Source organism: Giraffa tippelskirchi, chromosome 9, assembly GCF_054371585.1.
Source record: "Giraffa tippelskirchi isolate mGirTip1 chromosome 9, T2T-mGirTip1v1.2.pri, whole genome shotgun sequence".
In the NCBI taxonomy this organism is placed as follows: domain Eukaryota; kingdom Metazoa; phylum Chordata; class Mammalia; order Artiodactyla; family Giraffidae; genus Giraffa; species Giraffa tippelskirchi.
Genome location: NC_137283.1, coordinates 1,156,568 through 1,183,985, shown reverse-complemented (window position 1 = coordinate 1,183,985; position 27,418 = coordinate 1,156,568). Strand labels below are relative to the sequence as shown.

Sequence of the window (27,418 nt, the reverse complement as noted above, 5' to 3'; positions counted from 1 at the left end):
CTGCTGAACTGCTCCAGGCCTCCTTTCCTAAAATGGGTAGTGATGGAGCTATCACCACCGTCACAGAGTTCCTGTGAAGGTATTTAGTTCAGTTTTCTAGAAGACTGGATCTCTGCTTACAGAACCAGGACTTGATGGCATTTTTAAAGATGCTTTCCCAGGTGTCCACTATTGCAGATGTTCTAGTAAGCAACCCCCTGAGACAGACACTGTGATCCCTTTGAAGAAAAAGAAAAACCAAGGCACAGAGAGGAACCTGCCCGTTACCTCCCGTTTGCATTCGCTAATTTCATTCATTCAACACATTTATTAAGTGCCTACAGTGCGTCAGGCTCTGGGGGTACAAATGTTGGTCATGTACTCAAGGAGCTCACAGGTCTAGGCGAGAGGCAAACGTACGCACAGGTAAGACACTGCACATGGTGAGTGTTGTGGCGGAGGTGTAAACAGAGTGCTGTGGGTGCAACAGAACCAGCAGGAGCTCTCCTGAGGCAGGGGCAGTCCATACATCGAGTGCACACAGCAGGCACTCCCTTCGGGCAGGACCGGGTCACCCAGGCTGAGGCGGAAGTTTGCTAGTGGGAAGGCCTACTTGCTTCCTCAGGGCGCCTTCCCAGCCCTATCCTGATTACTACCTGCTTGGGCTGCAGTTGTCAGGAGCCACTCTCTGCTTCAGAGGCTAATGACAGAGAGTAGCTGTACAAAAGGCAAACCACCAGGAGCTTCAGAGTTCAGAGACAAAGAACACTTTACTGCTTGTGTCGATAGCTCCTGACCCAGGGTTGTTACACTCCTGAAAGCATCTCTGAGCTGGTCGGTGAGGTAGCTTCCTTTCCTAACACTGTGGAGGCAACTCCAGACCCAGCCCCATGTTCACTTTCCTCCCCTCTCAGAAGCTGGGCACAGCCCCACGTGGACACGCCCAGCAGAACAGGTTGCCCAGAGCAGGCCTCTGGCAGCTGAACTTTTCTTTTGATGACTCACAGCCGTCTTACCAGCTCAATGAGCTGCTGAATGTTTTTATTTTGGTTGGACAGGCCATTCCTGATGTTTTCTAGCAGGCATCTCTTCAGTTCAAAAATGGCTTCACTGTACGCCAAGTTCACAGCGGCCATGGGAGGCACTCCATGCCATAGGCCAGGGATGTGCCAAATGTGCTGCTTCTCAGGGTCCCAAAAGGCCAGGTCAGCCAGTGTCTGGATCCCGTCACCCTGTTTCTCCATTTGCACTGTGGCTCTGCCCACATCACTGGGCTGGTCCAGGAGCTGCCTCCGCTCTCTTGGCTTGGAGCCAAGGGCAGACACATCATGAAGGTTCTGGTATACAAACTGATAGTTGGGCATGTGCCCTGTTTTTTCCAGCCTCAGAAATGCATGCAGAATAGCTGGTGGAATGTTCCTCGTTTCAGCTAAACTGACCACAGTGACATTGCTCAGCCCCATAATCAAAGTGGCCAGGGAAGCCTCCCGCTCAAACCTCTCCCCTGCCTCGGTCCGGACTCCAGCTATCAAGCCCCCAGAGTCTATTACCAGGATGTGATCACAGCCCAGGTCCTGGCTGAAGCTCTCGGCCACCTTAATGAGCTGCATGAAGGCCCCTCGAGGACCACGGCCCCTTCCTGTGACAAACCGCAGCCCAAACATGGTATTGAGAAGGGTGGACTTGCCCGTGCCTGGCATGCCAAGTGCTGACAGGACTACCAGGCGCGACGACCTCTCCAGGCGGACGTGTAGCTCCTTCAGGAGCCCTGTGACCCAGCGCAAGGGGGTGCTCAGGGTGTTCCCATCGATCAGCTCCAGGGGAAGCCCCTTCAGCAGCAGCTCCAAGGCCAAGCCTGGGAAGTGGGCAAACCGCCTCTGACCTGCTGGCAGCTTCCCTGCCTCCACAAGGCAGCTTTCAGCCTCATAAAACTGTCCCATCTCCCGCAGGAAATGCTCCACCCCCAGGGGCTCAGGCCAGAACGGCTCACTGAAGTCCACGGCCCCACAGTGCTTTGGTCTCAGGGTAAAAATCGTCTCTGGAGGTGGCCTTGGCCTTGGCTGGGCCACCCGGGCCAGTCCCCAGTCCATCCACCTCAGGAAGTACTGCTTCTCCCCCGGGGAGGGGCTGCTGATGCCCAAGACGAACTCCTGGAGCCCCCTGGAAGGGGCGTGGTCATTCTGCTGCGTTCGAAGTTCCAGTAACCGATGCCTCAGCTCCGCCCTGTACTTCTCAGGAGGCTCGCTGGCCCACTGGATCTGGCAGAGCTCCTTCTCCACCTGGGCCGCCTTTCTCCAGGGTTCCCCCTGTAGCCTCAGCTCGTCCCTGCGGTAGGCGTCCAAGTCCTTGATCCTCCTGGTGATCCGCTCCATCCGGTCCTTTGCCCGCTGACACGCCTCGCAGTCCTCATCGACCTTCAGCCCCAGCTTGCGGGCCGCGGTCGCCATGTCCTCCACAGATACCCTCCTGCAGGAGGACCGGGTCACGTGTGCGACGATGGCGCGGACCCTGCGCACGAAGCCCACGCTGTCTGTGCTGCTGACCTTCACAAGGACGTGCGAGTGGTCCATCTGCAGCACGGGGATCAGCCTGTTCAGGAACCGCAGGTTCGCGTTCCGTTTCCCGCGGTAGGGGCTCAGGATGAAGTAGTATTTTGTGGCGGACCCCTTCATGGAAGACAGCAATTTGTATTCCTTCTTACTGACGTTGTCAGTCAAGATGAAGATGGCCGAGGAGATTTCTGTCAAGAGCTTGAACTGAAGCCAGTGAGACCCAATGTCACCTCTCAGGTTTAGGAAGGCCATGGGCTCTGGGAAAATGTCCAAGTCCTCCCTGCCACTGGGAAGAAACCAGGAAATCTCTACCAGCCCGTCTGCTATCTCCCGAGGGTTGGTGCCCAAGTTCAGATCCCGATGCCAGAAACAGTCCTGCTGCCTGTGGCTGGGGCTGAGCACGTCGTTGAGAAGCTGGGATTTGGAGTTGCTGCTGACCTCCATGCGCACAAAGGCGAAGGCAGGTGCTCGGGACAGGACCATGCTGTCTTCTCTGAAGCTGCCCACCACCCTTGGGGGCTGTGACCCCCATGTCCGCACAGTCCCCCTCATGGCCCACAGCAGAAATGTGTGGTAGTGGTTTTCTGGGTCAGGCAAAACGAGAGGGAGTGCAAACTGGCAGAGAGACATTTTTGACACAATTTCTTGTTGCAGGAAACTATCAGACGAAAGCAGAAGTGCACAGAGAAGGTCCAAGGGATTCACAGGTGTGTCGGGTGTTGGCAGCTCGGAGAAGGAGTAGATGTCTGCCGAGATGTCCTCAGCCGTGTCCCAGTAGATGATCTCCTCTTCCATTTGGCTCTCCTTCTCCACAGGCCTGGTGTCCAGGGGGAGGTCCAGGACCATGGTGGTATTCCTGGCTTCAGCATTGAGGGCCTGCAGCTTCCGGAGGAAATTCCAGGGCAAGTCTTTGGGAGTCTGAGGAGCCCAGTTCTTCATGCTGTCACTGCTGATCTGTAAGGCATCCTGGAGGCTGAGTTTCTGTGTTTGGTATGTCTCTAGTCCCAAAAGGAACAGCATTTCTTGTAGTCTGCTCCTCTCCTCTGTGGAGAGAAATGAAGATATAATTGCTTACCCTGCATGTCAGGGGACCCAGGTGAGAGGTGGGGAGGGAGAGCCCAACTCAGCAGGTAGGAGATGGCCTCCTTCAGAGCAAAATGCAGGCACCCTAGGCCACCTGAGAACAAGACAAAGGTAACATCACCCACCCCAGACCCAAGTGCAGCCAGATACATGCGACATTAGAGACGAAAAAGAAAGGGACATCCAGGGGCTACATTTAAGAATTGGGGAGATTTTACGTAAAAAATGTCTTGTTTCTCTTGGAGCCTCCAAGATTTAGCAATGCCAAGCCCAAATTTAATTAGCTAGAGTGAGCAGCTATGCCCTTTAGATGTGGAACACGGGCCTCACTCTCTGGCCACAACCCCCTCCCTTCAAGATGCTCCTGTGCTTCTGGCCCAGCCGTGGATTCCCTTGCACTGTTATCAGGAATTTTCTACCGTGGACACAATCACTGATTCACTGTGGTTTTCTGGTTGATGTTCTTTTCTGTCTGCAAACAAGCTGGAAATTTTGTAAAGGACACAGGGAGTTACTGCTGGGCACAGAGGAATAGGAATCACTGTTAAATAACATGTTTCCAAACCTGAAGCCAATAGTATGGTTCTGAATATTCACTGTATTAAAATATTTGGTTGAGATCATAAGTCTGTACTTATTTGTTCAGATTTTCAGGCATAACATCCAACAGTATGAATTCGTACAAGCACTAGATGCTCAGAACAGTAATGCCACCTGCAAAGGTTTCCTCCACCATCCCTGTTCTTCGCCACAGCATCTTACCAATTTTCACTGCATATACTTTACTGCATATAATTTGTTCAGTCGCCAAGTCGTGTCCGACTCTTCGCGACCCCATGGACTGCAGCACACCAGGCTTCCACGTCCCTCACCATCTCCTGGAGTTTCCCCCAGTTCATATCCATTGCATCAATGATGTCATACAACCATCTCATCCTCTGTCACTCTCTTCTCTTCCTGCCCTTAATCTTTCTCAGAATCAGGGTCTTTTCCAATGAGTTGGCTGTTTGCATCAGGTGGCCCAAGTACTAGAGCTTCAGCTTCAGCATCAGTCCTTCCAATGAGTATTCATGGTTGATTTCCTATAAGATTGACTGGTTTGATTTCTTTGCTTGAGAGTCCAAGGGACTCTCAAGAGTCTTCTCCAGCACCACAGTTCAAAAGCATCAATTCTTTGGTGTTCTGCCTTCTTTATGGTCCAGCTTTCACAACCGTACATGACTACTGGAAAGACCATGGCCTTGACTATACACACCTTTGTCGGCAAAGTGATGTTTTTGCTTTTTAACACACTGTCTGGGTTTGTCACAGCTTTCCTGCCAAGAAGCAGTTGTCTTCTGATTTCATGGCTGCAGTCACCATCCGCGGTGATTTTAGAGTCCAAGGAGAGGAAATCTGTCACTGCTTCCACCTTTTCCCCTGCTATATTCCAAGAAGTGATGGGGCCAGATGCCATGATCTTAGTTTTTTTAACACTGAGTTTTAAGCCAATTGTCACTCTCCCCCTTCACCCTCATCAAGAGGCTCTTTAGTTCCTCTTCACTTTCTGCCATTAGCATGGTGTCATCTGCACATCTGAGGTTGTTCATGTCTCTCCCGGCAATCTCGGTTCCAGCTTGTACTTCATCCAGCCCGGCAGTTCACATGATGTGCCCTGTGTGTAAGTTAAATAAACCAGGTGACAATAAACAGCCTTGTCATACTTCTTTCTCAATCCTGAACCAGTCAGTTGTTCCATGTCTGGTTCTAACTGTTGCTTCTTGACACATACAGGTTTCTCAGGAGACAGGTCAGATGGTCTGGTATTCCCATCTCTTTCAGAGTTTTCCACAGTTTATTGTGATCCACACAGTCAAAGGCTTTAGCACAGTCAATGAAACAAAGGTAGATGTTTTTCTGGAAATTTCCGTGCTTTCTCTATGATCCAGTGAATGTTGGCAATTTGACCTCTGGTTCCTGCCTTTTCTAAACGCAGCTTGGACATCTGGAAGCTCTCCGTTCATGTGATGCTGAAGTCCAGCGAGATTCTGAACATAGCCTTACTAGCAGGAGACATGAGTGCAGCTGCCCAGTGGCCTGACTGTCCCTAGCGTTGCCTTCTTGGCGACTGGGATGAGCATTGACCTTTCCAGTCCTACGGCGATTGCTGGGTTTTCCAAATTTGCTGACACATTGAATGCAGCACTTTGATAGCACTGCATATAATTAGAAAACTTTAAATGTTAAATATATTAACAAAAGAAATAAACACAAATCCTGCTGAGCTCTAGGATTCTCTCCATTCTTTTCTCAAAAGAGGAAGCTGTGCCTATGATGCTACCTTAGGTGCTGACAGAAACCACAGGAGGACGTGCAGGCGATTAGCCCTCTTCTTGTTTCCCAGTAAGTTATATGATGGGATCAGGACCATGCCTGGGTGAAGAGCAGGATCAAAGCACGCATTCCTCTGTAGGGATCCACTTGCTGCCTAATGTCTCTCTTCAGAAGCTCAACCCTCTACATGGGCTAACTGGCCATGCTACCATCCCAGAGAGTCAAGAGCTGGCAAACTTGTGGCAGAAACAAAAGAACCACATGGGGAGAAACACCTTAGTAGAAATCCATCATATAAGTAACTTAGGTTTCTGATTGTTGCCTAAATGAAACCAAGGACATTGTTTTTCTTATCCAGACAGAGAATAACTTTTTTAAGTAGCATGGTAGCTAAGTGTGACAGAAAGCCAGAGCAAACAAACCTATTAATGTGTACACCCATGCCCAGTCCATGACCCGTGGCAGATCTGTAAATGAAACCACTGGATCAGATGAATGACTCCCAAACTGGGATATGCTTTAGAATCACTTTGGGAACTTGTTAAAAATAGGATTTTTGAGCTTTACATCCAAATATGCAAATTCATTAGGTTACTCTCTATGGTAACAGCTCCCCAGGGGTTGTTTTTCTGGCACTTTTATTAATGGCACATAAAGGATTAATGGACTAGCAGTGATTCTGATGCAGTCAGGGGTTGAAACTACCAGCCCAGATGATGTTTTCCATCAATAAGACAGATCAGAGAGAAGAAACATACCTATTGGAAAGTCACTATCCTGAGCTTCATTTGGACCCTCTAAAAAAAGCAAAGGAAGATGAAGTATCAATCAAATCAATCAATTAATTTGAATTGACACAAATTAATTTAGGCTAAACTCAGAACCCCCATTCTTTCCTACTAAGGTAGTAACTTCTCCCAATTGTTCAAAATCTAAAATCCCAGTTATTTTTTTCACTTTGCTCATTCCTTATCTCTTTCCCTAATCCAATCTGTTGCCAAATCCTGTAATTTCTACCTCCATAATGAAACTCGCAGTCACCTCCTTCCATTTCTCTCCATTCCAAATCTGGAAAAAAAAACATATATACACATTTAGTTTCATCAGCAAGTTAGGACCTTTCTACCAGAAAATTCAAGTGAAGACACAATGTTTATTTTGAGTTCTATTATTGGTTTCAGTTTTTCCTATGTAAATTTCATTTGCTTACAACCCCAAATATGACACAAAGCAGTAATAACCATACACACAAGACAATGATTTGCTCTAGGATTACCAGTCCATCCTAGAGGATGTTTTCATCCCCCCTGCCAGGCTGTGTCTTTTGGTTGGTGCATTTAATCTCTTTACATTTAAGGTAATTATAGATATGTATACTCCTATCACTGTTTTCTTAATTGTTTTGGGTTTATTTTCTGTCGGTCTTTTCCTACTCTTGTGTTTCCTGCCTAGAGAAGTGCCTTTACCATTTGTTGTAAAGCTGGTTTCGTGCTGCTGAATTCTATTAATTTTTGCTTGTCTGAAAAGCTTTTGATTTCTCCATCAAATCTGAAGGAGAGTCTTGCTGGGTAGAGTAAGTATTCTTGGTTGTAGGTTCTTCCCTTTCATCGGTTTAAATAAATCATGCCGTTCCCTTCTGGCTCAGAGTTTCTGTTGAGAAATCAGCTGGTAGCCTGATGGGAGTTCCCTGTATGTTATTTGTTGTTTTTCCTGTTGCTTTAATATTCTGTCTTGCCTTTAATTTTTGTCAGTTTGAATACTCTGTGTCTTGGTGTGTTCCTCCTCGGGTTTATCCTTCCTGGGACTCTCTGCTTCCTGGACTTGGTTGTTTGGGACGTTTTCAGCTAGTATCTCTTCAAATATTTCCCCGGGTCCTTTCTCTTTCTCTTCGTGCCCCTCTTACTGTCTCACTGTAGCTTCTTGTTTGTCTTTGGACGTGCGGCATCTTTTTTTGGTGGTTTCCAGCATCCTCCAGTTGATGGTTGTATGGGAGGAGATACACACACATCCTTCTACTCCACCATCTTGAGCTGGAATCTATTTATTTTTCGGTAGTGAAATGTTTAAATTCCTTCTTGATTCCCTTTTGTGTATATTCTATAACAATTTCCTTTGTAGTTGCCATGGGGATTACATTTAGTCTCCTAAGGTTATAACATTCTAATTTGAATTTATACTAATTTAATGTCAACAACATATACTCTAATAATTTACACGCTGTAAAACCAAAAACCCCTTTTGTTTTTTGATATGACAAAATTACATCTTTATATAATGTGTGCCCCTAAACATAAACTAATAACTCTTCAAATGCATTAGTCTCCTAAATTACACAGAGAACAAGATTTGGAATTACAAATCAATGTTACAGTAATGCTAGCTATTACATTAATTTTTAATTTAAATATATTGGTCTCTTACATCACATAGAAAACAAGAAGTGCAGTTACAAACAACTGTTACAATAATACTAGCTATATAATTGCCCACGTATCTACCTTACTGAGATCTTTATTTCTCATACAGCACAAGGCTACTGTCTATTGTCCTTTCTCTTTGCAGCACTCCCTTAAGCACTTCTTCCAGGGATAACTAGTGGTCACAAACTCCCTCAGCTTTTGTTCATCTGGGAATTTCTTGATTTCTCATTTCTGAAGCACAGTTTTGCTGGATATAGGAATCCTGGTTGACAGTTTTTTTAAGCACTTTGACTGTATCTTCTGGCCTCCAAAGTTTCTAATGAGAAATCTGCAGATTATCTCTTTGAAAATCACTTGTAGTGACTTATCACTTGCTGCTTTCAAGATTTCTTCTTTTTCTTTGTATTATGTGTCTTGGTGTAGGTCTCTCTGAATTCATTTTACCTGGAGTTCACTGAGCTTTTTGGATGATTACATACACGTCTTTCTTTAGATCCAGGAAGTTTTCAGCCATTATTTCTTCAGCTATTCTCTCTGCTTCTTTCTCTTCTCCTTCTGGGTCTCCTACAGTGAGCGTCTTGGTCCTTTTGATGGTGTCTGACAGGCTCTGTCTGCTTTTCTTCAGTCGCTTCTCTTTCTGTTGCTCAGCCTTGATAATTTCCACTGTCCTATCTTCAAGTTCACTAATTCATTCTTCTGCCTGCCAAGTCTGCCTTTGAATCCTGCTAGGGAATTTTTCATTTCAGTTGTTGTACTCTTCAGCTCTAGAATTTGTTTTGGCTTATTTTTAGGTTTTCTATTTCTTTATTGATATTCACCTTTTGTTTACTCACCATTCTCTTGACTTTCTCCATATCCTCTTTTAGTTCTTCTAGCATCTTTAGGATTGTTGTTTTAAAGTCTGTCTAATATATCTGCCACAAAGTCTTTTGAGGGACAGGTTTTGTTGATATATTTTTCCCTTTGAATGGACCACATATTCCTGTTTCTTTCTATGTTTGGTGATGTTTTTGTTGAACACCTTTGAATCTAATAATGTGGTAACTATGGAAATCACATTATTTCCCCTTACTCAGGGTTTGCTACTGTTATTTTTTGATTGTTTGTTTTTGATTGCTGTTGGCTGTTGCTGTGCTGAGATTCAGCTTAAGATGTAAACTTAAAGTCTTCTCTGATATTTTTTGAGCATTTTCCTGGGAATGCACAGTTATTTTCTAATTTTTCCCATATATGCAGTTGTTTTTGAATGTTCTACTCTTTAATGTGTAGCTTACAACATAGAAATAAGCAAATAATGATAGATGGGAAGGTGTTGATCTTTTGATTCCCCCTGTAAGGCCCTTCAGCTGGAGGGGGAGGGGCTTGCAACAACGTTTGGCGTTCTGACAATTGCTGCCCCCCTCTTTGCCTTTAGTTCTGTGACCAGAAACAGCAGTCAGCAAGTAGAGCACAGATACCTGATACTTAGAGGATGGAGTTTTTTTGCCCACCCTGGGTCCCATAAGCTGTGTCAAGTTACTCCAAGACCACGTGCACAATTGCCTGCCACTTGGCTGTGGGTGGAGATGGGCAGCTGCTACTGTGTCAAGAGCTGAAACTGACCAAAATTAACTGTAGTTTACCCTATAATTCTTCCCCTGGAAGTTGGAAGCCTCCATCAGACTGCAGAGTCCCAGAGTAATTACATCAGACAGATTCTGCCAGCGCAACTGCTGTCCAGGTGAGCAGAGGTATTCCTGGCACATCCTGCTGTGCCATCTTCCAGAATTCTCGTCAATGATTTAAATAATTTTTTTAAAGAAAGAGTTATGAAGTAATTCGAGTCCTCAGACTTGAGATAAAGCAAAAGCAAATATATTCTATAGGATAATTATATAAAGCACAAACCAGGCAAAACTAATCTATGCTTTTAGAAGTCTGGAGAGTGGTTATGTCTGGCAAAGGCAGGGTAGGAAGTGATTAGAAGGTGGACTTCTTAGGTAATGTTTTTATTTAGCTTCTTCTCCTGGATGCTGGCTAACATAGGTCAGTCTTTGTGAAACTTTATCAAGCTATGTGCTTACAATATGGGCACTTTTCCATATGTATATTATACTTCAATACAACTTTTCTTTTTAATCTTATAGGTTGAAAAGCTTGCTTTAGTTCTTAAAAATATGCTTAAGAGGAATTCACATGCCTCAGGAAGAAATTTCTTTTAATAATTACAAAAGCCTTATTCACTGGAAAAAGAGAATTCTGAAGGGCCAGGACGTCTCTGAGCCTCAGTTTCCTCAAATGAAACAGAGGACTGATAATGACCATCTTATGAGGCTGTTGTAAAAAACTAAATAGCGCAATGCAGCTCACAATAAGCCAGTAAGGTCACTGCTTTCCCCCAGCCCACCCTGAAATTTTCTTCCCTGATTTTCTACAGCACTGCCCTCCAATAGATTGCCTTGTTCTATGTCTACACTGTTAAACATGCAGTCACGAGCTGTATGGCTACTGAGCACTTGACATATGGCTAGTGTGAATGAGGAACTGAATTTTTAATTTTATTTAATTTTAAATGTGTGCCTAGTGGCTAATGTATTGAATAGCAATTCAAGGTCTTGAGAAACTGAAGGGCTTCCAGCAATTATTGCTTGATCTCAACTTTGCTTAGTCTTGACCAGCTGACCATGAACTCCCACAGTGCCTACCTTCTAGAACTTAAGTTCCAAAAAGACAAGGATTTTTGGTTATTGCATTCACTATTGTTTCTTATATTCACAATCCCTACAACAAAGCCAACACATGGTAAATAGTCAACAAATATTTGTTTGAATGGATAAAATAAAATTTGATTAACACAAACTTATTTGCATATTTTTGTAGGGTTATTTTTGCATAACATTATTAATATCCAATAGGACACATTCATTTTGAGGAGCACCAAACTAATGAAAGGTAGATCCAAAATAGGGGTTTCCCTGCATTGGGAAAATCTCCTGGAGAAGGGAATGGCAACCCACTCCAGTATTCTTGCCTGAAGAATTCCATGGACAGAGGAGCCTGGCAGGCTACAGTCCACGGGGTTGCAAAAATTGGACATGACTGAGCAACTAACACTTTCACTTTATTTTCAGATCCAAAATGAAGTTATTAAAAGAAGTTAAGATGTCTAGACTTTGGTTGAAATCACGATGGGCAGCTACAGCCCCACCCCATACCCCAAATTCCCAGAGAAATAAAAACCAGCTAATATGGACCATGTTCAGAAAGATCATAAGCCCCAGTCCACTAGGACAGTCCCAATCTACTCCTCTTGTCCCAACAAAGCACACCTTTCACTCTCACGTGCGCCCAGTTTAGAAACTAGATGGTCAACTAGACGGTCACCCTCGACACAGCTCAGGATGCAGGAAGAACAGTGTGTTCAAACTGGAGTGATGTGTTCCTGGTAAAACTGCGGTAAACACCTTTTTAAAACTGAACCCTATTTTGAATATATGACAAAAGCTTAAAAGACCCTTAAATGGATCTTCTTGTAAAAGGAACAATAAAAAATAAAAAACCTTATGCTTATTTATCTTTGAGGTCCATGATCCTGCCTAATATGGTGCTGGAATCCAGAATCCCAATGGGACAGAAGAAATGGATTTGCTCCAGGGTGGGCCCAAGCCCAACTTTACCTGCAATGGCCACAGCTGTTCGTCTCTCAGAAGCTTTTATTTCTGAAGTTACTTCTCCCAAATCTGGGTGTCTGAAACAATTTCAGAAGAAAATTATTATTAAATTAATGAAATGCCACTTTTACCTATCAAATTGGATGCACATCAAAATCTCTTAAGAAGCCTTTAAAAACTACAAATCCCGGTCACACTCCAGATCCTCAAAACTAGAATCTCGAAGCCAGGCCCACACGTGTCTAGAAAAACCAGCACTTAAAAACGGAGCAAACAGCCATCCAGAAAAACATAAAAACATATATATCCTTTGACCAGTAATTCCACTTCTATCCTACTGAAACAATTAAATTTAGTTACAAATATGCTGATGCCACGTGGATAAAAGATAGATTTTCATTGTTTTACATTATTATGTGAAAACTTGGACATCTTTTAAATCAAAGTCCAATAATAGGAATTATGGTACAGTCTTATTGTACAATCATTAAAAAATATTCTATGGATCTCATTTTGTGGAAAAAAAGATGTTGTATGATATGGAATGATGTTAATGATATTTTCATTTGTGGGGGAAAAGCCAGGTTACAGAAGAGTATGTAGACAGTGATTACTATTTAATAAAACTGTGTCTTTTTATCTAACGGTGTATACAGGGAGATCTAGAAGGATGTTCATCAAAAGTTAAATAGTGTGGGCAGGGAGGGATGATCCTGAATTAATTTAAGTAGCCTTGATAAGTACAATCTATTTAAGAATAAACTATTCTAGGTATATTATAGGAATGATTAAATGTGTTCATTTTGTCAGAAGTTAGGATTCCATTGTTGAAGAAAGGGCACACAAATAAGGAATGGAGGAAGTTAGAAAAAGAGTTCGCAGCGGTACACTGGGGTTGGAGGTACTGGTATGCACTTGTGATTTCTACATGCAAGCTCGTGTGTCTGTGTACACGTGCATACCTTCCCTAGCTCTGTCCACTGAAAAGGCCCAAACAAAGTCACTGCAGCACCAGTGAGCATACCAAGTACCCTCCAATATCACACCACACTAAAAGGCATCAGGTCTCCTTGGAGAAATTACAGAGTCCAGGGCTGGAGCAGCAAAAGAACAAGATGAGCCTGAGCATCTTATTTCTGAAAACTGAAAGTGAAAGTGAAAGTCACTGAGTCCTGTCCAATTCTTTGTGGCCCCACGTACCATACAGTCCATGGAATTCTCTAGGTCAGAATACTGGAGTGGGTAGCCATTCCCTTCTCCAGCGGATCCTTCTGACCCAGGAATTGAACCGGGGTCTCCTGCATTGCAGGCTAATTCTTTACCAGCTGAGCTACCAGGGAATCCCTCTGAAAACTAGGAAGTACTCGAAAAAAGAAAATGCTGGGGAATGTCACAGGACACAGAAGCCAGCTTGACAGGGCTCCCACTACCAGGTGTTGGCCAGTTTGAGCATGAATATAATTAAATACAGTAATCAATTTAAAACCACAGGTATCAGTGAGTCCATATAGATAACAAACAGATAAACAAATGGTGGGGGGAGGACATGAGGGCTCCTGCGTGGAACAGAACGCCAGTGTGGAGGGCGCTGCGGGTAGCACAGCATCGCTTTTAGAATCATCCTAGTAAAGAATGGCTCAAGCTAGAAACACCAACAAACGCCAATTCTGGCAAGAGAGTGTTGACAGGGAGCAAGATATTTGCCCAGGCTCAAAATGTTTCCTCACAGATTGCTTATTGGGCGCGAGGAGGAAAAAAGAAAAAACTAGCAATTATACTTGACTGGGTAAGCAAAGCCAGTGAACATGGGGATAGCTAGCTATATGTGCCTCCAGCTGCGGTACCTTGAGAAATACGCATCATCACCTATGCAGCACTCTGGCTGAGCCTGTAGATCCCTGATGTAATCACAAGGACAAATCCAAAATGAAATGTATTGCTACAGGGGGAAACAATATTATCACCAAGTATGCATGTCTTGGGCTTCCCTGGTGGCTCAGCAGTAAAGAACCCGCCTGTGCTGCAGGAGACCCGGGTTCGATCCCTGGGTTGGGAAGAGCCCCTGGAGAAGGGAATGGCAACCCACTCCGGTATTCTTGCCCAGAGAATTCCATGGACAGAGGAGCCTGGAGAATGGGGCTCCTCTGCAGTCCATAGGGTCACACAGAGTTGGACATGACTTAGTGACTAAACAACAACAATGAATGTCTCAAAAGAAGAAAAAGATTGAGGAACTTTCCAGATTAAGGGCGCTAAAGAGACAAGGAAAAAATGTAGTAACTACCTCTAGACTGGATCTTAAATCAGAAGGAGACATTTTGTGATCTACTGACTAAATTGAAATATAGGTGCTATCCATGTCACATTTACTGATGCTGATAACTGGTACTGTGGTTATGTAAGAGAATATCTCTCCTCTTAGGAAATAAGGTACTGAAGAATTTAGGGATCAAGGGTAAGGATGTATGCAAGTTAGCTTCTAACTTTTTCTTAACTTCTAGTTAAGAAAAAAAGTATATATGTATGTATTTATGTGTGTGTGTATACATATGCACACACATCGAGTGATAAATGGGAATGGTAGATGAGCTAAAACGTTAAGAATAGGAGACTCTCTATGAGGTGCCTTTTTAATTTTGTAACTTATCTCTGAGTAGAAGTTATTTCCAAACACAATGCTTTAAAGTTAATAGTGTTAGTTATTTCTGGGTAGTATGATATCAGTTTATTTTGTCTTATTTTTTAAATAGAAGAGGCACGTATTGATTCAATAAAGCTAAAGGAGCTATTAAAGTAACGCTATTAGTCAGGGTCAGGGTCAGAACTGGATGTGTGTCCGCCCCAGGAAAACCTGTCATCTGCTGCCCCTTCCAACCAATGTTTCCCACTGTGGCAGCCCCTTAGGGGCAGGCAATCCAGCTCCATCTAATTCATCAGCAAAACAAATGTTTTATGTTAATAAAATTCATCCTCCTAGAGGAAAGAAGGATTTCAGGACCACTGGTTACTATTCCAGCATGTTCCTTGAAGGTCTCATCCTCAGCCCTCTCTGAAAAGAGTTCCGGTAACCTCAGTGGTTACTGTGTTCACAGCTGTCTTAGCCGTTTTAACACTGCAGTGTGTGTGCGCTCAGTCGTGTCCAGCTCTTTGCGACCCCACGGACTATACAGTCCACCAGGCTCCTCTGTCCATGGAATTTTCAGGCAAGAATACTGGAGTGGGTTGCCATTTCCTACTCCAGGTTATCATTGCAGAGTACTAGGCAGCTCTCTGACTAAATCTGATCCTGTTGCTGATAAAAATGGAAGTTTTCGTTGTCTTCTCTTCATTTTTCTGAAAAGAACATACATTGCTTTTGTAAAAAGAATAAAAAATTAACCATGACTGGTTAAAAATAGCTTTCCAGAGGGGAAGAAGCAGGCCTGTCCTGGCGGTGACATGGAGCCCTGTGCTGAGACACAGGTAGGACAGGGCAGAGGACAGGTAGTTACACCCAGGTTGTTCCCTGGCCTCCTGCCCCTGCACACAGGCTCTCAGGACACACTCGTCAGAACACCCATCAGAAGTTCCCAGGACAGGCTTAACTTCAGCCCTTTCTTTTCCATGCAAGAGGTAGAAAACAGGAGTGTAATTATCACAGGGACAACCCTGAATTTGTGCTAATTTCTAAAAATATACATATAAATCTCTTCTTTTTTCTCACCAAAGAACTTCACACCTAATTGAGTCTCTGTGTTGTCAGCTGGAAGCAGAGCCAAGTCTTGCAAGACAGAAGAGCAGCAGAATCTCACCTTTGTGCCATGCATTTTAGTTTACAACTCTGCTTGCAATACTTGCACGGCCTGAATTATGTTCCCCCAAATTTCTACACTGAAACCCTAACCCCCAATGAGACTATATTTGATATATGACCTTTAGAGGAGTAATTACTGTTGAATGAAGTCACCAGGGTCAGGCACTGATCTGATGGGACAGGTGTCCTATGAGAGGAGGAGACCCCCAAGAGCTTGCTCCCTCTCTGAAGGTACGCAGAAAAAGGCCATGTAGGGAAGGAAGGCAGTGGTGCCCACGGGCCAGGAAGAGACGCCTGAGGAGAAACTGAATCTGCCTTCACTGTGATCTGGGACTTTCAACCTCCAGAACTGCAAGGAACAAATGTTAACAAATGTTAAGTCACCTAACCTGTGGTAGATTGTTGTGGCAGCCTAAGTGCCCAACATCACCAAGCTAGGGAGTGCAGAGCCAGAACCCAAACATGAATCTTCTGGTTCCCTTTTGGCTCATTAATTTTTAAGGCTCAGATAGGTTTTAGGTAACTAATAATTACACCTAGTAATTATAAAAATTATAAAACCCAGCCCATCTGCAATTCCAAGTCTTGCCAAGCCTACTGCTGCCTGTGCACAGGTAGATCGGACCAAGAAAGGAAAATCAAACAGTGTTTCCACTGGTCCCAGCATGGGCAAGGGGGCTTTCTACAAAGCAGTGTTTGAAAAGTACTAAATCTCTTTCTGACTCCAAAAATAAGACAAATATATAATACAGAAAAATACCAAGACAATGCCTTTGCTCTTTTGAAAAATTACTCAATATATTAATTAACCAGTTCTCCCCTAACCTCCCTCTCACTTTTGACCTATCCGTGATGCTGCGGTTTACTGCATTAATAAATATATAGGACTACATTCTATGTTTCCTGTTTTGCTTCCTTTAAGGGTTATTTAGGTTTTGGTCTTCTCCTGAGACTCATGCCGGTCCTTTCAGGACCCCAGAGCATAACGCCATAAATGGAACTCAGCTCAGACACTGGCTCCTGGTCTGTGCTGCCCAGGCTGCTGGCCTCGGGACCATGGCACCATGACTCAACTTCCCTTCTGGGGGTGCCTCCCATACAAACTTCTCTCCGGGACAAGAGGCGATCTCAACGCCATCCCGAGGACCAAGGGTGTCCAACGAGTCTAAGTTTAGGAAGCAGACATCCTGGTCTATACACAGGGCTCCCTTCGAGTCTGGCAGGCAGAGTCAAGATTCTGACAACCCCACGCTCTCTGCCTCACCGGCTGTCCGTCCTAGGAAACAGCAGAAGGCACACTTTCTTGTCCTTCATTCTCTCTTTTTACATCGCACAACAGAGTTACTTGAGGAACTTTTCTACATATACCTGAAGATTCTGATTCAGGAGACCCGTCCCTGAAATGGAGATGCCTGCTACCACCACAGAGTCAAACATTCCTTGGACAGTGTCCCTGAAGGCCAAGAATAAACTGTCCACACCTTGTGAGCAGGGCTAATTCCTAGCAACAAACCTGGGTCTTCCCTGAGTGGTTCCAGTAAAATACGATAGCATAGAAAATCAAACAGAAGGAGACAAAATACAGGGGTGTTGCTTACCATAATGCAGTTAACAGTATATTATTAATAACTTTGGATAATAAAGAGTTTGACCCTGGTTTTTTGTTTTTGTTTTTGTTTTGCTGTTTGATGCTAATAGCTTTCAAGATCTTCCACTTTCCTCCCTGCCCAACATCTGGGCCAGCAGATAAGAGAGTCTGAGGTCTCCCTCCTTTGGTACTGGCTGGGGACCCTCAGTCCATTAGAGCCCCCAAAACAAAACCTAACCTGAGGCCAGCTGCTCTACCCAGAAAGCGTCACTAAATTAGTAATAACTTTTGAAACCCTCTTGTGGGTTGAACTGTGTCTCCCATACCAATGTTCGGATCCTAACTCCCTACTATGAATGTGACCTTATTTGGAAATAGAGTCTTAGCCGATCTAATTAGTTAAATTAAGACAATGTCATACTGGAGTAAGGTGAGCCCCTAACGCAATGAACTGGTATCCTTACAAGAGGAAAATTTGAATACGCCGGGAAAAAACCATTTGATGACAGAAGTGGAGATTGGAGTGATGTGTCTACAATCCAAGGAACACCGAGGACTGCCAGCAGCCACCAAAGGGTAGGAGAGACGCTTGGGTCAGACAGAGCCTCCAGAAGGAACCAACCCTGCTGACACCTGAGTTTCAGACATCCAGAACTGTGAGAAAAGATTCTGTTTTCTTTACACCTCCCAGTTAGTGGTACTTTGTTACAGCATCGCTCCCAAACCAAGACCACACACACATGGCTCTTGACAACTGAACGAGCTTCTGCCTCTGTCTTGACGTGGGTTCTCCCCTGTGTGGGTCTGTGTCTCTCCTCTGCTTCCTCTAAGAGCACCAGTCACTGGATTAGGGCCCACCCCAACTCAGTGCAACCTCAAATTAGCCAGTCACATTTGTCTGCAGAGAGCCTATTTTCAAACATGATCACATTCACAAGTACTAGGGTTAGGACTTCAGCAGATGTTTCAGAGGGGACACAACCGATCCACAGTGTTCAGCCCAGACCAGCGGCCATCCCACCTTTGCAAGGCGACCAGACACCGAAAAGTATAAAATTCACTGTGCAGCTGTGAGGACTGGCTGAGAAAACATACGTGAGAAAGTTCCAGCACACAGCACACGAGAACAAGGTATTGAAAAACAGGCAATGCACAAGCACTCTGCAGCCTGGCAGTTTAGTCCCTGAAACACACTGGACTGGGCAAGGATCACGGCAGAGGAGCCCACTGCTGTCCTGCTTTTACACACCCAGAATTTCCTGAGGACAGCAGAGGCAGCGCTCTGAGAAAGAGCATACCTCTCATGTGTCAGGCAAATGTGTCCTGGCTGCTGCCGACGCCTCTCCAGCAGGGCCCTAGGGCAATAATCACTGCAACAGCCCAGCCTAAGAGTGTCCCAAGGAGAGAACTGGTGTAGTGAGCAACAGGTCTTCGTCCCAGGTTCATGCCATGTAGGATCACCATACACAAGGAAATAGCTCTAACATGCTGCCCCAATCCTCCAGGAGCTTCTACTAGGGTTGGGTTGGAGAGATACTAAGAACACTCATTATACAAACCCTAGAGAATACATGTATGTTAATCTTTAAAACAAAGCTGGCCATCTCTGCGCTGCACACCTAATGAGGTTGCTATAAGGATTCAGAGAGATTTACATACGTGAAGCAAGTTTATATAAGGCAGTGTTCTCTTGCATTTATCCACGTATTTATTTACTGCTAGGAACTTTTCTAGGAGTTCAGGATATATCTGTGAAGGACATAAATACCTCTGCTCTTAGCTTACATTCAAGGAGGTAGTGGAAACTGACAATAAACTATTTTTGAAAGTTTAAATAGAAGATACACTGGGAGGTGTTCAAAGGCTGTGGAAGAAAGAAAGAAAGTGTAGGCTAGGCTCAGGGTACCAGACATGTGGTGAACGGGTGGCACAGACTGCTGCAATTAGGTCAAGGTGGGCCTCGTGGAGAAGGGGACATCAAGTGCAAGCTTGGCGAGTGAGCGCATACGGCTGGCTCCATGAGGAGAGTGTTCCGGGCACCACACAGGCCAGAAGGCGCCCAGTGTTCAGTGGGAAAATGGGGCACCTGGTATGGAGTGAGTAGGAGGCAGGCAGAGAAGAGGTCAGGTAAGACTAAACTTGCTAGGCCATAGAAAAGAGCCCGGCTCTTACTCTGGAGGGCGGTCTGAGTGCAAGCCAATATGCCTGTTTTATGTGGAGAACAGACAAGAGATGATGAAGATCAGATCTGGGGGGCAGCACCAGAGGCTACAACACAGCGTTGGGCTCTGAACTTCCTGTGAAGGACTGGAGAGCATGTGAGAAAGAGTCTGGTAAACCTCAAACGTTAAGACTCAATAGAGCTGCTACTGTCTCAATGGGAAGGTTGCAGATGAGCCTGGCTGGAGGGGCCCGGGAGCCAGCCAATGCTCATGTTCTGGCCCAGGACCCACAAACAACCTCCTTGGCGATGCTGAGCAGCACAGGGGCTGGGGGCCCTTAGGGAAAGCAGCATTCTACCCTGGACCCAAAAGACACACAGTCTGCCCCCAGCAAAGGAAGAATCAACTTGTTATTTATCCATGATAACAGAAAGAAAACAGAAGACATCAACTGAAAAATTGCCGTGAGCAATGAGAGAACTCGGTAAGCTGGGGACATAGAAAAAAATTGTAATAACCCAACTGCCTTCCTATATACAAACAAGTTTAACAATGTGAAAGGAAGACTCCCATGTAGAGTATCAAAAAGAAAAAAAAAATTAAATATACATAAAAATGTGCAACCTCTATATGAAAAGAATTTCTAAATACTAAAGAATATAAAAGACTTGAACAAATGAAAAGCCATATCCTTTTTGAAGAAAGAAAGGCTTACCATAATTTTAAGGTCAATTCTCCCTAAATTGAATTTAGGTTCAAAAACAGATAAGCTGACTCTATTCAGGAGTATCTGTACAATAATAATCAGGAAAATTCTGAAAAAGAACAGTAATGAAGGAGGACAAAACCTGCCAGACAGTAGAACATAGTATAAGCCACAATCAAGTAAGGCTGTAGTACTGGTTCACAGATAGACAAAGAGTTCAGTAAAAGAGGAGCCCAGAGTAGGCCCATATACAGGTGGGAAGTTTGTCCCTGATCCAGGTAGCTCCACGTATCTGGTGATTATTCAATTATAACAACTTGGAAAAAATAAAGGTAAATTATTACTACTCCTTTCACCAAATGAAAACTAGTTCAAAGAGTTAAATTAGAAAATGAAACAAAAATGCACTGAAATAAATATTTAAGACTTAAAAAAAAAATCTCAGGGTAGGGAAGGCTTCATAAAGTCAAAAGGCCAGACAGTGGAAAATATGTGTAACACAAAGGATGAAAGTTAGTTTTCTCAATGTACAAAGATCCACAAATCCATGAGAAAGAGCCAAGAAGCTAAACAGAAGCAAAGTAACAAAGATATCTCCAGAAGGCATTCTGGGTTTAAAACAGAACAAGGAGGACTGGAATCCGCAATATGCCCTGCCTCCAAGGGAGATGCTTCTCTAACGAGGATGCCAGCTTCTCAAACAGGAGCGGGAAGCAAGGTGCGTGAGTGTTCATTTATGTTCATTTTGAAATTTGTACCATGTGCATTGTTATTAAGACAACTAACAGTTTTATAAAAATTTACAATGCAGAGAATCTAAGACAGGACCACGTCTGAACTACAACAGAAAAAAGGCCTTCCTGACATGCAGGTCGTGTCACTAAGAATGTAAAACCTCCTAGAGGGAATTCTTCTTTAAAAGACAGAGCTGTGTCTAAGTTATTCTACATTCAGCCATATTTCATACAAGCAAAATTGAGGGTATAACCACTCTGCTAAAACAGCTTCTTGCTCCAACAAACCACGTGAACACACCCTCACTTCACTTTCATTCCGAGCATGCCAGAGATGCTGCACGTGCTTTGTGATCAGAACAAAATACTGAATCGAACATTTCTGTTGTCCCTCAGTAAATAAATTTAAACCAGTTATCTACAATGGGGCTGTTAGGCATCAAGTTTTAACTTAAACTGCTTAGCTGGGCCTCAATTTCCTTATCCTTACAATACAGGTAATAATAGTACTTACTATAGGGTTGCTATGAAGATTAAATAACATAATAGATACAAAAGCACTTAAAGAGGGCCTAACAACACACTCCTTAGAAGCAGCCAGGATCTAAACTCAAAAGAACATTCTCTTGGGCTGGAAAACTCCTGCACTCACGGTTACGGGTAAGAGACCATCCTTTCAGCCGAGAGAGAAGTCACCACGCGGCACTCCATCTGACGAAGCCCTGGCGCAGCTGACGCCCATGAGCACACACGTGGGGTCTGGTGAGCTGCTCCTGCAGAGCCAGGGATGCTTCAGCTATAACAACCCTCCCAGCTCTCTAGTTTTCTCCAGTGGGGACCCGCTGGGGTGGCTGCTGGTTCACTGGGCAACCCCAGATCTACGGAGGAAGAGCGAAGTCTGCATCCTGCCGCCAAAGCCCCATGCATGCCTTCTTTGGAAGCCACAGCAGCTCCTGAGCAGAGGCTCAGGGCTCTTTTGGACTTCACCCAGGAGCAGATATATATCTCACATGAGTCCTCGGCATCTCATCCCTATGGTGTGACCTGTGGGCCCTTTCCTTCCTCCCCCTGGCCTGGCCAGAAGACCCATACTCCACCCATGGTGAAGAGCTTGAAGCTCTTGTGGTCCATTTGAACCAGAACCGGCTTCGGTGGGAAAGCTGAGCCCTTCCCAGGAGGGGAAGCCCGGGATCCTTTTCTTTCCCACAAAATGTTGGTGTCGGAGAGAATCTTCCTGGACAGGAAAGACAAAAGGTTGCAGTCAAGTCTGGGGTACTTTTAAATGTCCAATCGATGTTAATGGGAGTTGCTTTCAGCTGCCAAGGGAGGTGAATCCTGGGGGAGTGGCCAGGAGGGCAGGTGAGGTGTTCGGTGGCTCTCCCTGCTTCCCCTACTTTCAGTCCAGGACAGATCTCATCATCACTCCAGGCCCTGTGTAGAGACTACTTCAGTGTTACAATGACCACATTTTCTGAAACAAAAACCTGAAGGTATGAGTTTACTTATGGGTTATTATGGGTGCTCAGAGTTCAATGTTATCAATCAGATCAAAGAAATTAGGACTATTTCCAACAGCTTTCCTGGTGGCTCAGATGGTAAAGAATCCACCTGCAATGTGGGAGACCTGGGTATGATCCCTAGGTTGATAAGATCCCCTGGAGGAGGGGATGGCAACCCACTCCAGTATTTTTGCCTGGAGAATCCTCATGGACAGAGGAGCCTGGTGGGCTACAGTCCATGGGGTCGCAAAGAGTTAAGACACTCCTGAGCGACTAAGCACCAAGGGGATATAAGGAGTCAGGGATGAAGTTTCTATTTTGAAGACAGGGTGAATGAAGATGCCATTAGCTTACTATTTCTTGATTCAATAATTCCATCAGACAGGCAAAACTTTTAAGGTTTGATGCCATCACATGTTGGAAGGTGTAGAGGACCCTTACAATGTGGTGGTGGAAGGGGAATGCGGTACAATCATTTATAAGGATATTTGGTAGCATCAGCTAAAAAACACACAGGTCCTCTGACCACAATTCATTGTATCTATTTTAGAAAAACACTTGTGCATGTCCATAGGGAGACACCAATTGTACAACATGATCTTACAAAGAAAACTGAAAGCATTCTTAACTAGATAACATAAGCCTAACAGAATATTATCTAAATGTCAAATTTTAGGTAGATCTGTTCTTTGTTTTCACATGGAAAGCATTTCAAAGCATACTGCTGGGTGGATAAAGCAAGCTGCAGAACAGTATGAGACCACTTATGTAAAAGAGAGAGCAAATGTTTAAGACGGCAAATGTTATGTGTAAAATAATAAATTAAAAACTGGGGGGAGGATATAACATGTAAATGCAATAGAAAATGTCTGTCAGGATACCTGCCTAACTAAGATGGTGGGGGTGAGCATGTCTCTCTGATAAAATAATGGCCTAGTTTAAAAAATACCAAAATGTTTAAACTGGTGGCCTATAGAAACTCACACTACACTTGATTTTTATTTTGTTTTATATTTGTTTTGTTTTTAAATTTTATACTTTTGTTTTTCAAATTATCTACCATTAACAATGTAATATATGTGTGTGTGTGTGTGTGTGTGTGTGTGTGTGTGTGTGTGTGTGTGTGTGTGTGTGTATATATTATACAGTTAACTAGGTTTGCTATCCCTCTAGATGGGTATGGATGGATGGTTGTAAAGGTACTCTGGGTAGGAGCCCCTTCAAGACGGGCTGCAGATGATGAAGGCCACAGACTTTGGTCCCAGGAAAATACACACTTTGTACAATTTCTTTATATAATAAAGAATACTAATTCTTTATTAGTATTTTATACAAATTCAAGTATATCCAAATACTTTACACAATTTCAAGGAATGCAGGACCTTGGAAGCCCACCCCTAAGTTATGTACCCCAGGTTAAGAACCTTTGATTTGGACATTTAAAGCTGCAGAAATGGATGCAATCATGCAAAGAACATGTGCTATGCAGGAATTAACAGAGATCGACTGTAGAAGCCAAAGAACCCCCAACAGCAAAGGAACAGGCAGAGGCAAGAGGAGATGCAGGCTGCAAGGAGTGGAGGCCTGCAGCAGAGGGAGACAGCAGCAGCCTGGTGAGCTCCAGCTCTCCTGTCCCCTCTGCCACCTCCAACTGCTGCCACATGGACTGCCCAAGAGCTGTACGACAAACATCCTTCCATGAACAGTGGGCAGTAAACCCACAAAAGGAGGCTAGGTCCTGCAGGTTGACCCTGCCTCCACCTCTGGCCTTGTCTCTATGGAGCTCCAAACACACTGAGCTGTGAGTCATCGCAAATATATCTTTTCCCTTTCATGACTTCATTTTGCCATCTTCTTTTGTATAATGCCTAGCACATTGGTAAGGTCCTCAAAAACTGTCAGAATTTCTTCTTTCCTTACCAACTCTCTTACGGAAATTGTCACTCAGAAAAGAACACTAGATTTGGAGGCTCTTCCATAAACAGCCCAGCAGAAATCATGGCTCCCCTCCCATCCCTGCCCTGAATCTCTGGACTTATTCCTGCAGCACCTCATCTAGTAGACTGACTTGGAAAGGCCAAAGGATCTTAGGAAACCAGGTCTCCCTGGCTAGACACTGGTCTATCAGCAAAACCTGCAGCCATCTGGAGATGCGGACTGTTCCCAAATTTGTACATACCAAACCATAGTAAGTACAGAGTTCTTTCCATGAAATGAAAATAAAGTATACTAAAAATGTGACCTCAGTTTTCAAATGGGTACCTCTAAGAAATAAGTACCAACTGCAGACTTAGGAGATCAGTCAAAAATACTTCCAACTGCAAATATCAAATCTGCACTTACATTATCTACTACAGGGACACAGTTTGGGGACTACTGGCTCACAGAAAGGCATGCTAGCCCAGCATTAAGTCCACCTCTGACCCATGACTACAAAGTAGTGGACAGCAAATGCACCATCACTTGTTAAAAGGCCTCATGGAAGCCCCACACAGGCTCAGCCAGCCCTTGCTGCTTCCAGTCTGCCCTGCCTGACCCATTCCTGACAAGAGGGCCAGCAACACAGTGGGACCTTGAACGTCTGGGTGAATCAACCTGGCCTTCTGAGGAATCACTGTTTATTATATTTACAATCTCAAAGTACTGGGTACTTCTGACTGCTCCTCCCCAAACCTAGAAAGATAGCAGGTAGATGGAAAATGCCCATGGCTTGGCTGGAGTCAAATCCAGCTTGCTCCATTAAGACCCACTGCACTGAGTCAGTTCACTAAGCCACGGCATGCGTGAACTCCCATCACCGGGAAGGGTCCTAATATCCATCATTTCTACCTCGCAGCAACCCACCCCCACACCACGAACCGGTAAAAGGCCTTTGAGATGCGAAAGGATGTAGAACTTGAACTGCTATCACAGCCAGTAGGTCTATGACACTCTCAACAGTGGACAATAGTCAAATGAATTCTGGTAACAACTCAAGCAATGACCTTCAGACTCATTTTCCTCCTCTGTTAAGCACAGCTGTTTGATTAATTCTGTCCATCTTAGCTTTCATGATCAGAATGAATTGCTGAGGTTTTACTTTGCAATAATTTTTTTTTTTTTAATTACAAACTCTGTGTGTCCCCATCACTTCCTAAAAGAACATTTTAACACCAAGACGGGAGAATGGAGGTGATGTCGGAATCGCGGCAGCCCCTGCAACCAGGCCCGCGGCCCAGACCAAGAAGGAGGCCTCGAGCCGGCCAGGTCGAGGTCTGACCCTGCCCTTACTCCGGGCGTTCGGGGACGTTCAGGCTGCGCCCTGACTGCGACGCGAGCCCAGAGAAGGCAGCCGCGGAAGGCAGGGCGGCAGACGCCCGCGGAGCTCCGGGCGCGGTGGCGCCAGGCCCCGGGCGCCCGCGGCGGGTGGCAGTGGCCGCGCCGCGCTCCCAGCCCTGGCCCCCACCCCGCCCCGCGCCCCGGCCCCGCGCCCGCCCCCCGCGCCCGGAGCCCCAGCCCGCGCCCCCCGCCCGCGCCCGCCGCGGCCGCCCGCGCCCGCCTCGGCAGCAGAGGGCCGCGGGGCCGGGGCCGGGGCCGGGGCCGGGGTGCCCCCCGCGCAGCCCGCGGCGGCGTGGCCGCGGGCGCTGCACTCACCCGGACGCCGCCATGAGCGCGACGAGGCCTCCGCCGCCGCCCGAGCTTCCTCCGCGCCGAGCCGCTCCGCCGGGGAGGGGCCTCTCGCCGGCCCGACTCCGCCAGCGGGCGGCGGGGACGGCGGGGACGGCGGGGACGGCGGGGAGGGCCCGGCTCCGCCGGAGGCGCGTGCGAGCGCGCCGGCGGCCGGGCGGCGCTGAAGCCGGGCAGCGGCTCGGAGCGTCGAGGGCGGCGGGCCTCGCGGGGGGGTGCGGCCCGCTCCGAGCGGCCCGGGGTGGGGGCGGCGGGCAGCGCGCGCTGACGGCGAGGGTGGCACCGCGGACGAGGCGGGGCGCGCCCCGCAGGCCCGGTCCTCCCACCTGCCCAGGTGCGCGGCTGCCTAGAGGCCGGCAGCCGCTGGAAGACGCCTTCGGTGCCAAGCCGGCAGGAGAACCTGCCCTGGGGCCACTCAACAGCTGCAGGACCCAGGTGAAGTCAGCACCTCCCAGATTTGAGTTTGATTTCCTTAAGAAAATCCTTTTCTTTAGCGCTGGGGTGTGAGGATGTGGTGTTGTTATTAAGCAAAACAGTAACTTAGCTGTTTCTTCCTTGGTGTACTCTGTTGCACGAAAGTTGGCCTCAGAGTCAGTTATCCATTGCAAAAGATGTGTAAAATCACATTGTGAAGGCTTCAGGACTGGGGGGCACTTTTTATTATTGTTTACATAATACTATTTCTCCATAGTAATGGGTCTGGAATTCCTGCAGTGGGTTTCACAGCATCAATGATGGGTACTGGAACCTCAGTTTCTGTCTCAGCAAAATGAGTTTTCAGAGGTAAATGAGCTCTTGTAAGTAAGAACACTTAGTAAAAAGCTCTGGACAATGAAAATCATCGTTGTTCACACCTCTGTGTTATATTAAATATTATTTCATTATTTTTACTAATAATAAGAGTAAGAGACAATAAAGCTGTGACTCAAAGCCTTGGCTCTGGAGCCAAAATACTGGGCTGAAATCTCACCTCTACTAATTACCAGCTCTGGAACCTTAGGAAGATAGACACTTCCCAGGGCTACAGTTTCTTCAGTTGAAAAGCGGGAATAATAAGAGATCCCTTCCTCTCTGTGAGGATCAAATGACTTAATATTTGTAAAGTGATTAATACACTGCCTGGTAGATGGCCTTGTTGACTTAAAGATTCACAACCTAAAAGCTGCGAGTTATGTTTTATTCAGTGGGAACTTTTAGGACTTTAAGCCTGGAGACAGCATCTCAAGTGACCCTGAGAGAACTGCTTGGAGGTCAGTGGAGGAGCCAAGTTATA

General features: G+C 45.5%; 1 protein-coding gene and 1 long non-coding RNA gene across 4 annotated transcripts; one reads left to right on the top strand and one right to left on the bottom strand.

Annotated features, from left to right (window-relative positions):
• Window positions 1-287: 287 nt before the first annotated feature.
• On the bottom strand, window positions 288-26,352 carry URGCP (upregulator of cell proliferation). 3 transcript variants are annotated; one of them, XM_081529443.1, is made up of 5 exons: window positions 26,113-26,352; window positions 12,004-12,074; window positions 6,969-6,995; window positions 6,686-6,724; window positions 288-3,574 (listed from the first exon to the last, which is right to left on the bottom strand). In XM_081529443.1, exons 1-5 carry the CDS (start codon window positions 26,124-26,126, stop codon window positions 981-983), a joined length of 2,745 nt encoding a protein of 914 aa, XP_081385569.1. In that variant the 5' UTR covers window positions 26,127-26,352; the 3' UTR covers window positions 288-980. The 3 variants fall into 3 exon arrangements, with proteins under 3 accessions (XP_081385569.1, XP_081385571.1, XP_081385570.1); XM_081529445.1 differs by having other exon boundaries at window positions 6,945-6,995; window positions 26,113-26,180; XM_081529444.1 differs by lacking the exon at window positions 6,686-6,724 and having other exon boundaries at window positions 6,945-6,995.
• LOC145521213 (uncharacterized) lies at window positions 2,637-12,121 on the top strand. The gene is made up of 5 exons (XR_014065232.1): window positions 2,637-2,991; window positions 3,186-3,238; window positions 3,347-3,521; window positions 9,992-10,067; window positions 11,909-12,121. It is a non-coding gene; the product is annotated as an uncharacterized LOC145521213 (long non-coding RNA).
• Window positions 26,353-27,418: the final 1,066 nt, after the last annotated feature.

Coding starts and splice junctions, on each gene's coding strand:
- URGCP (XM_081529445.1), bottom strand. Junction 6,996..12,003: donor AACAGCTGTGGCCATTGCAG/GTAAAGTTGGGC, acceptor TTTTTTTTCCAG/ATTTGGAATGGAGAGAAATG. Junction 3,575..6,685: donor GGATAGTGACTTTCCAATAG/GTATGTTTCTTC, acceptor TTCTCTCCACAG/AGGAGAGGAGCAGACTACAA.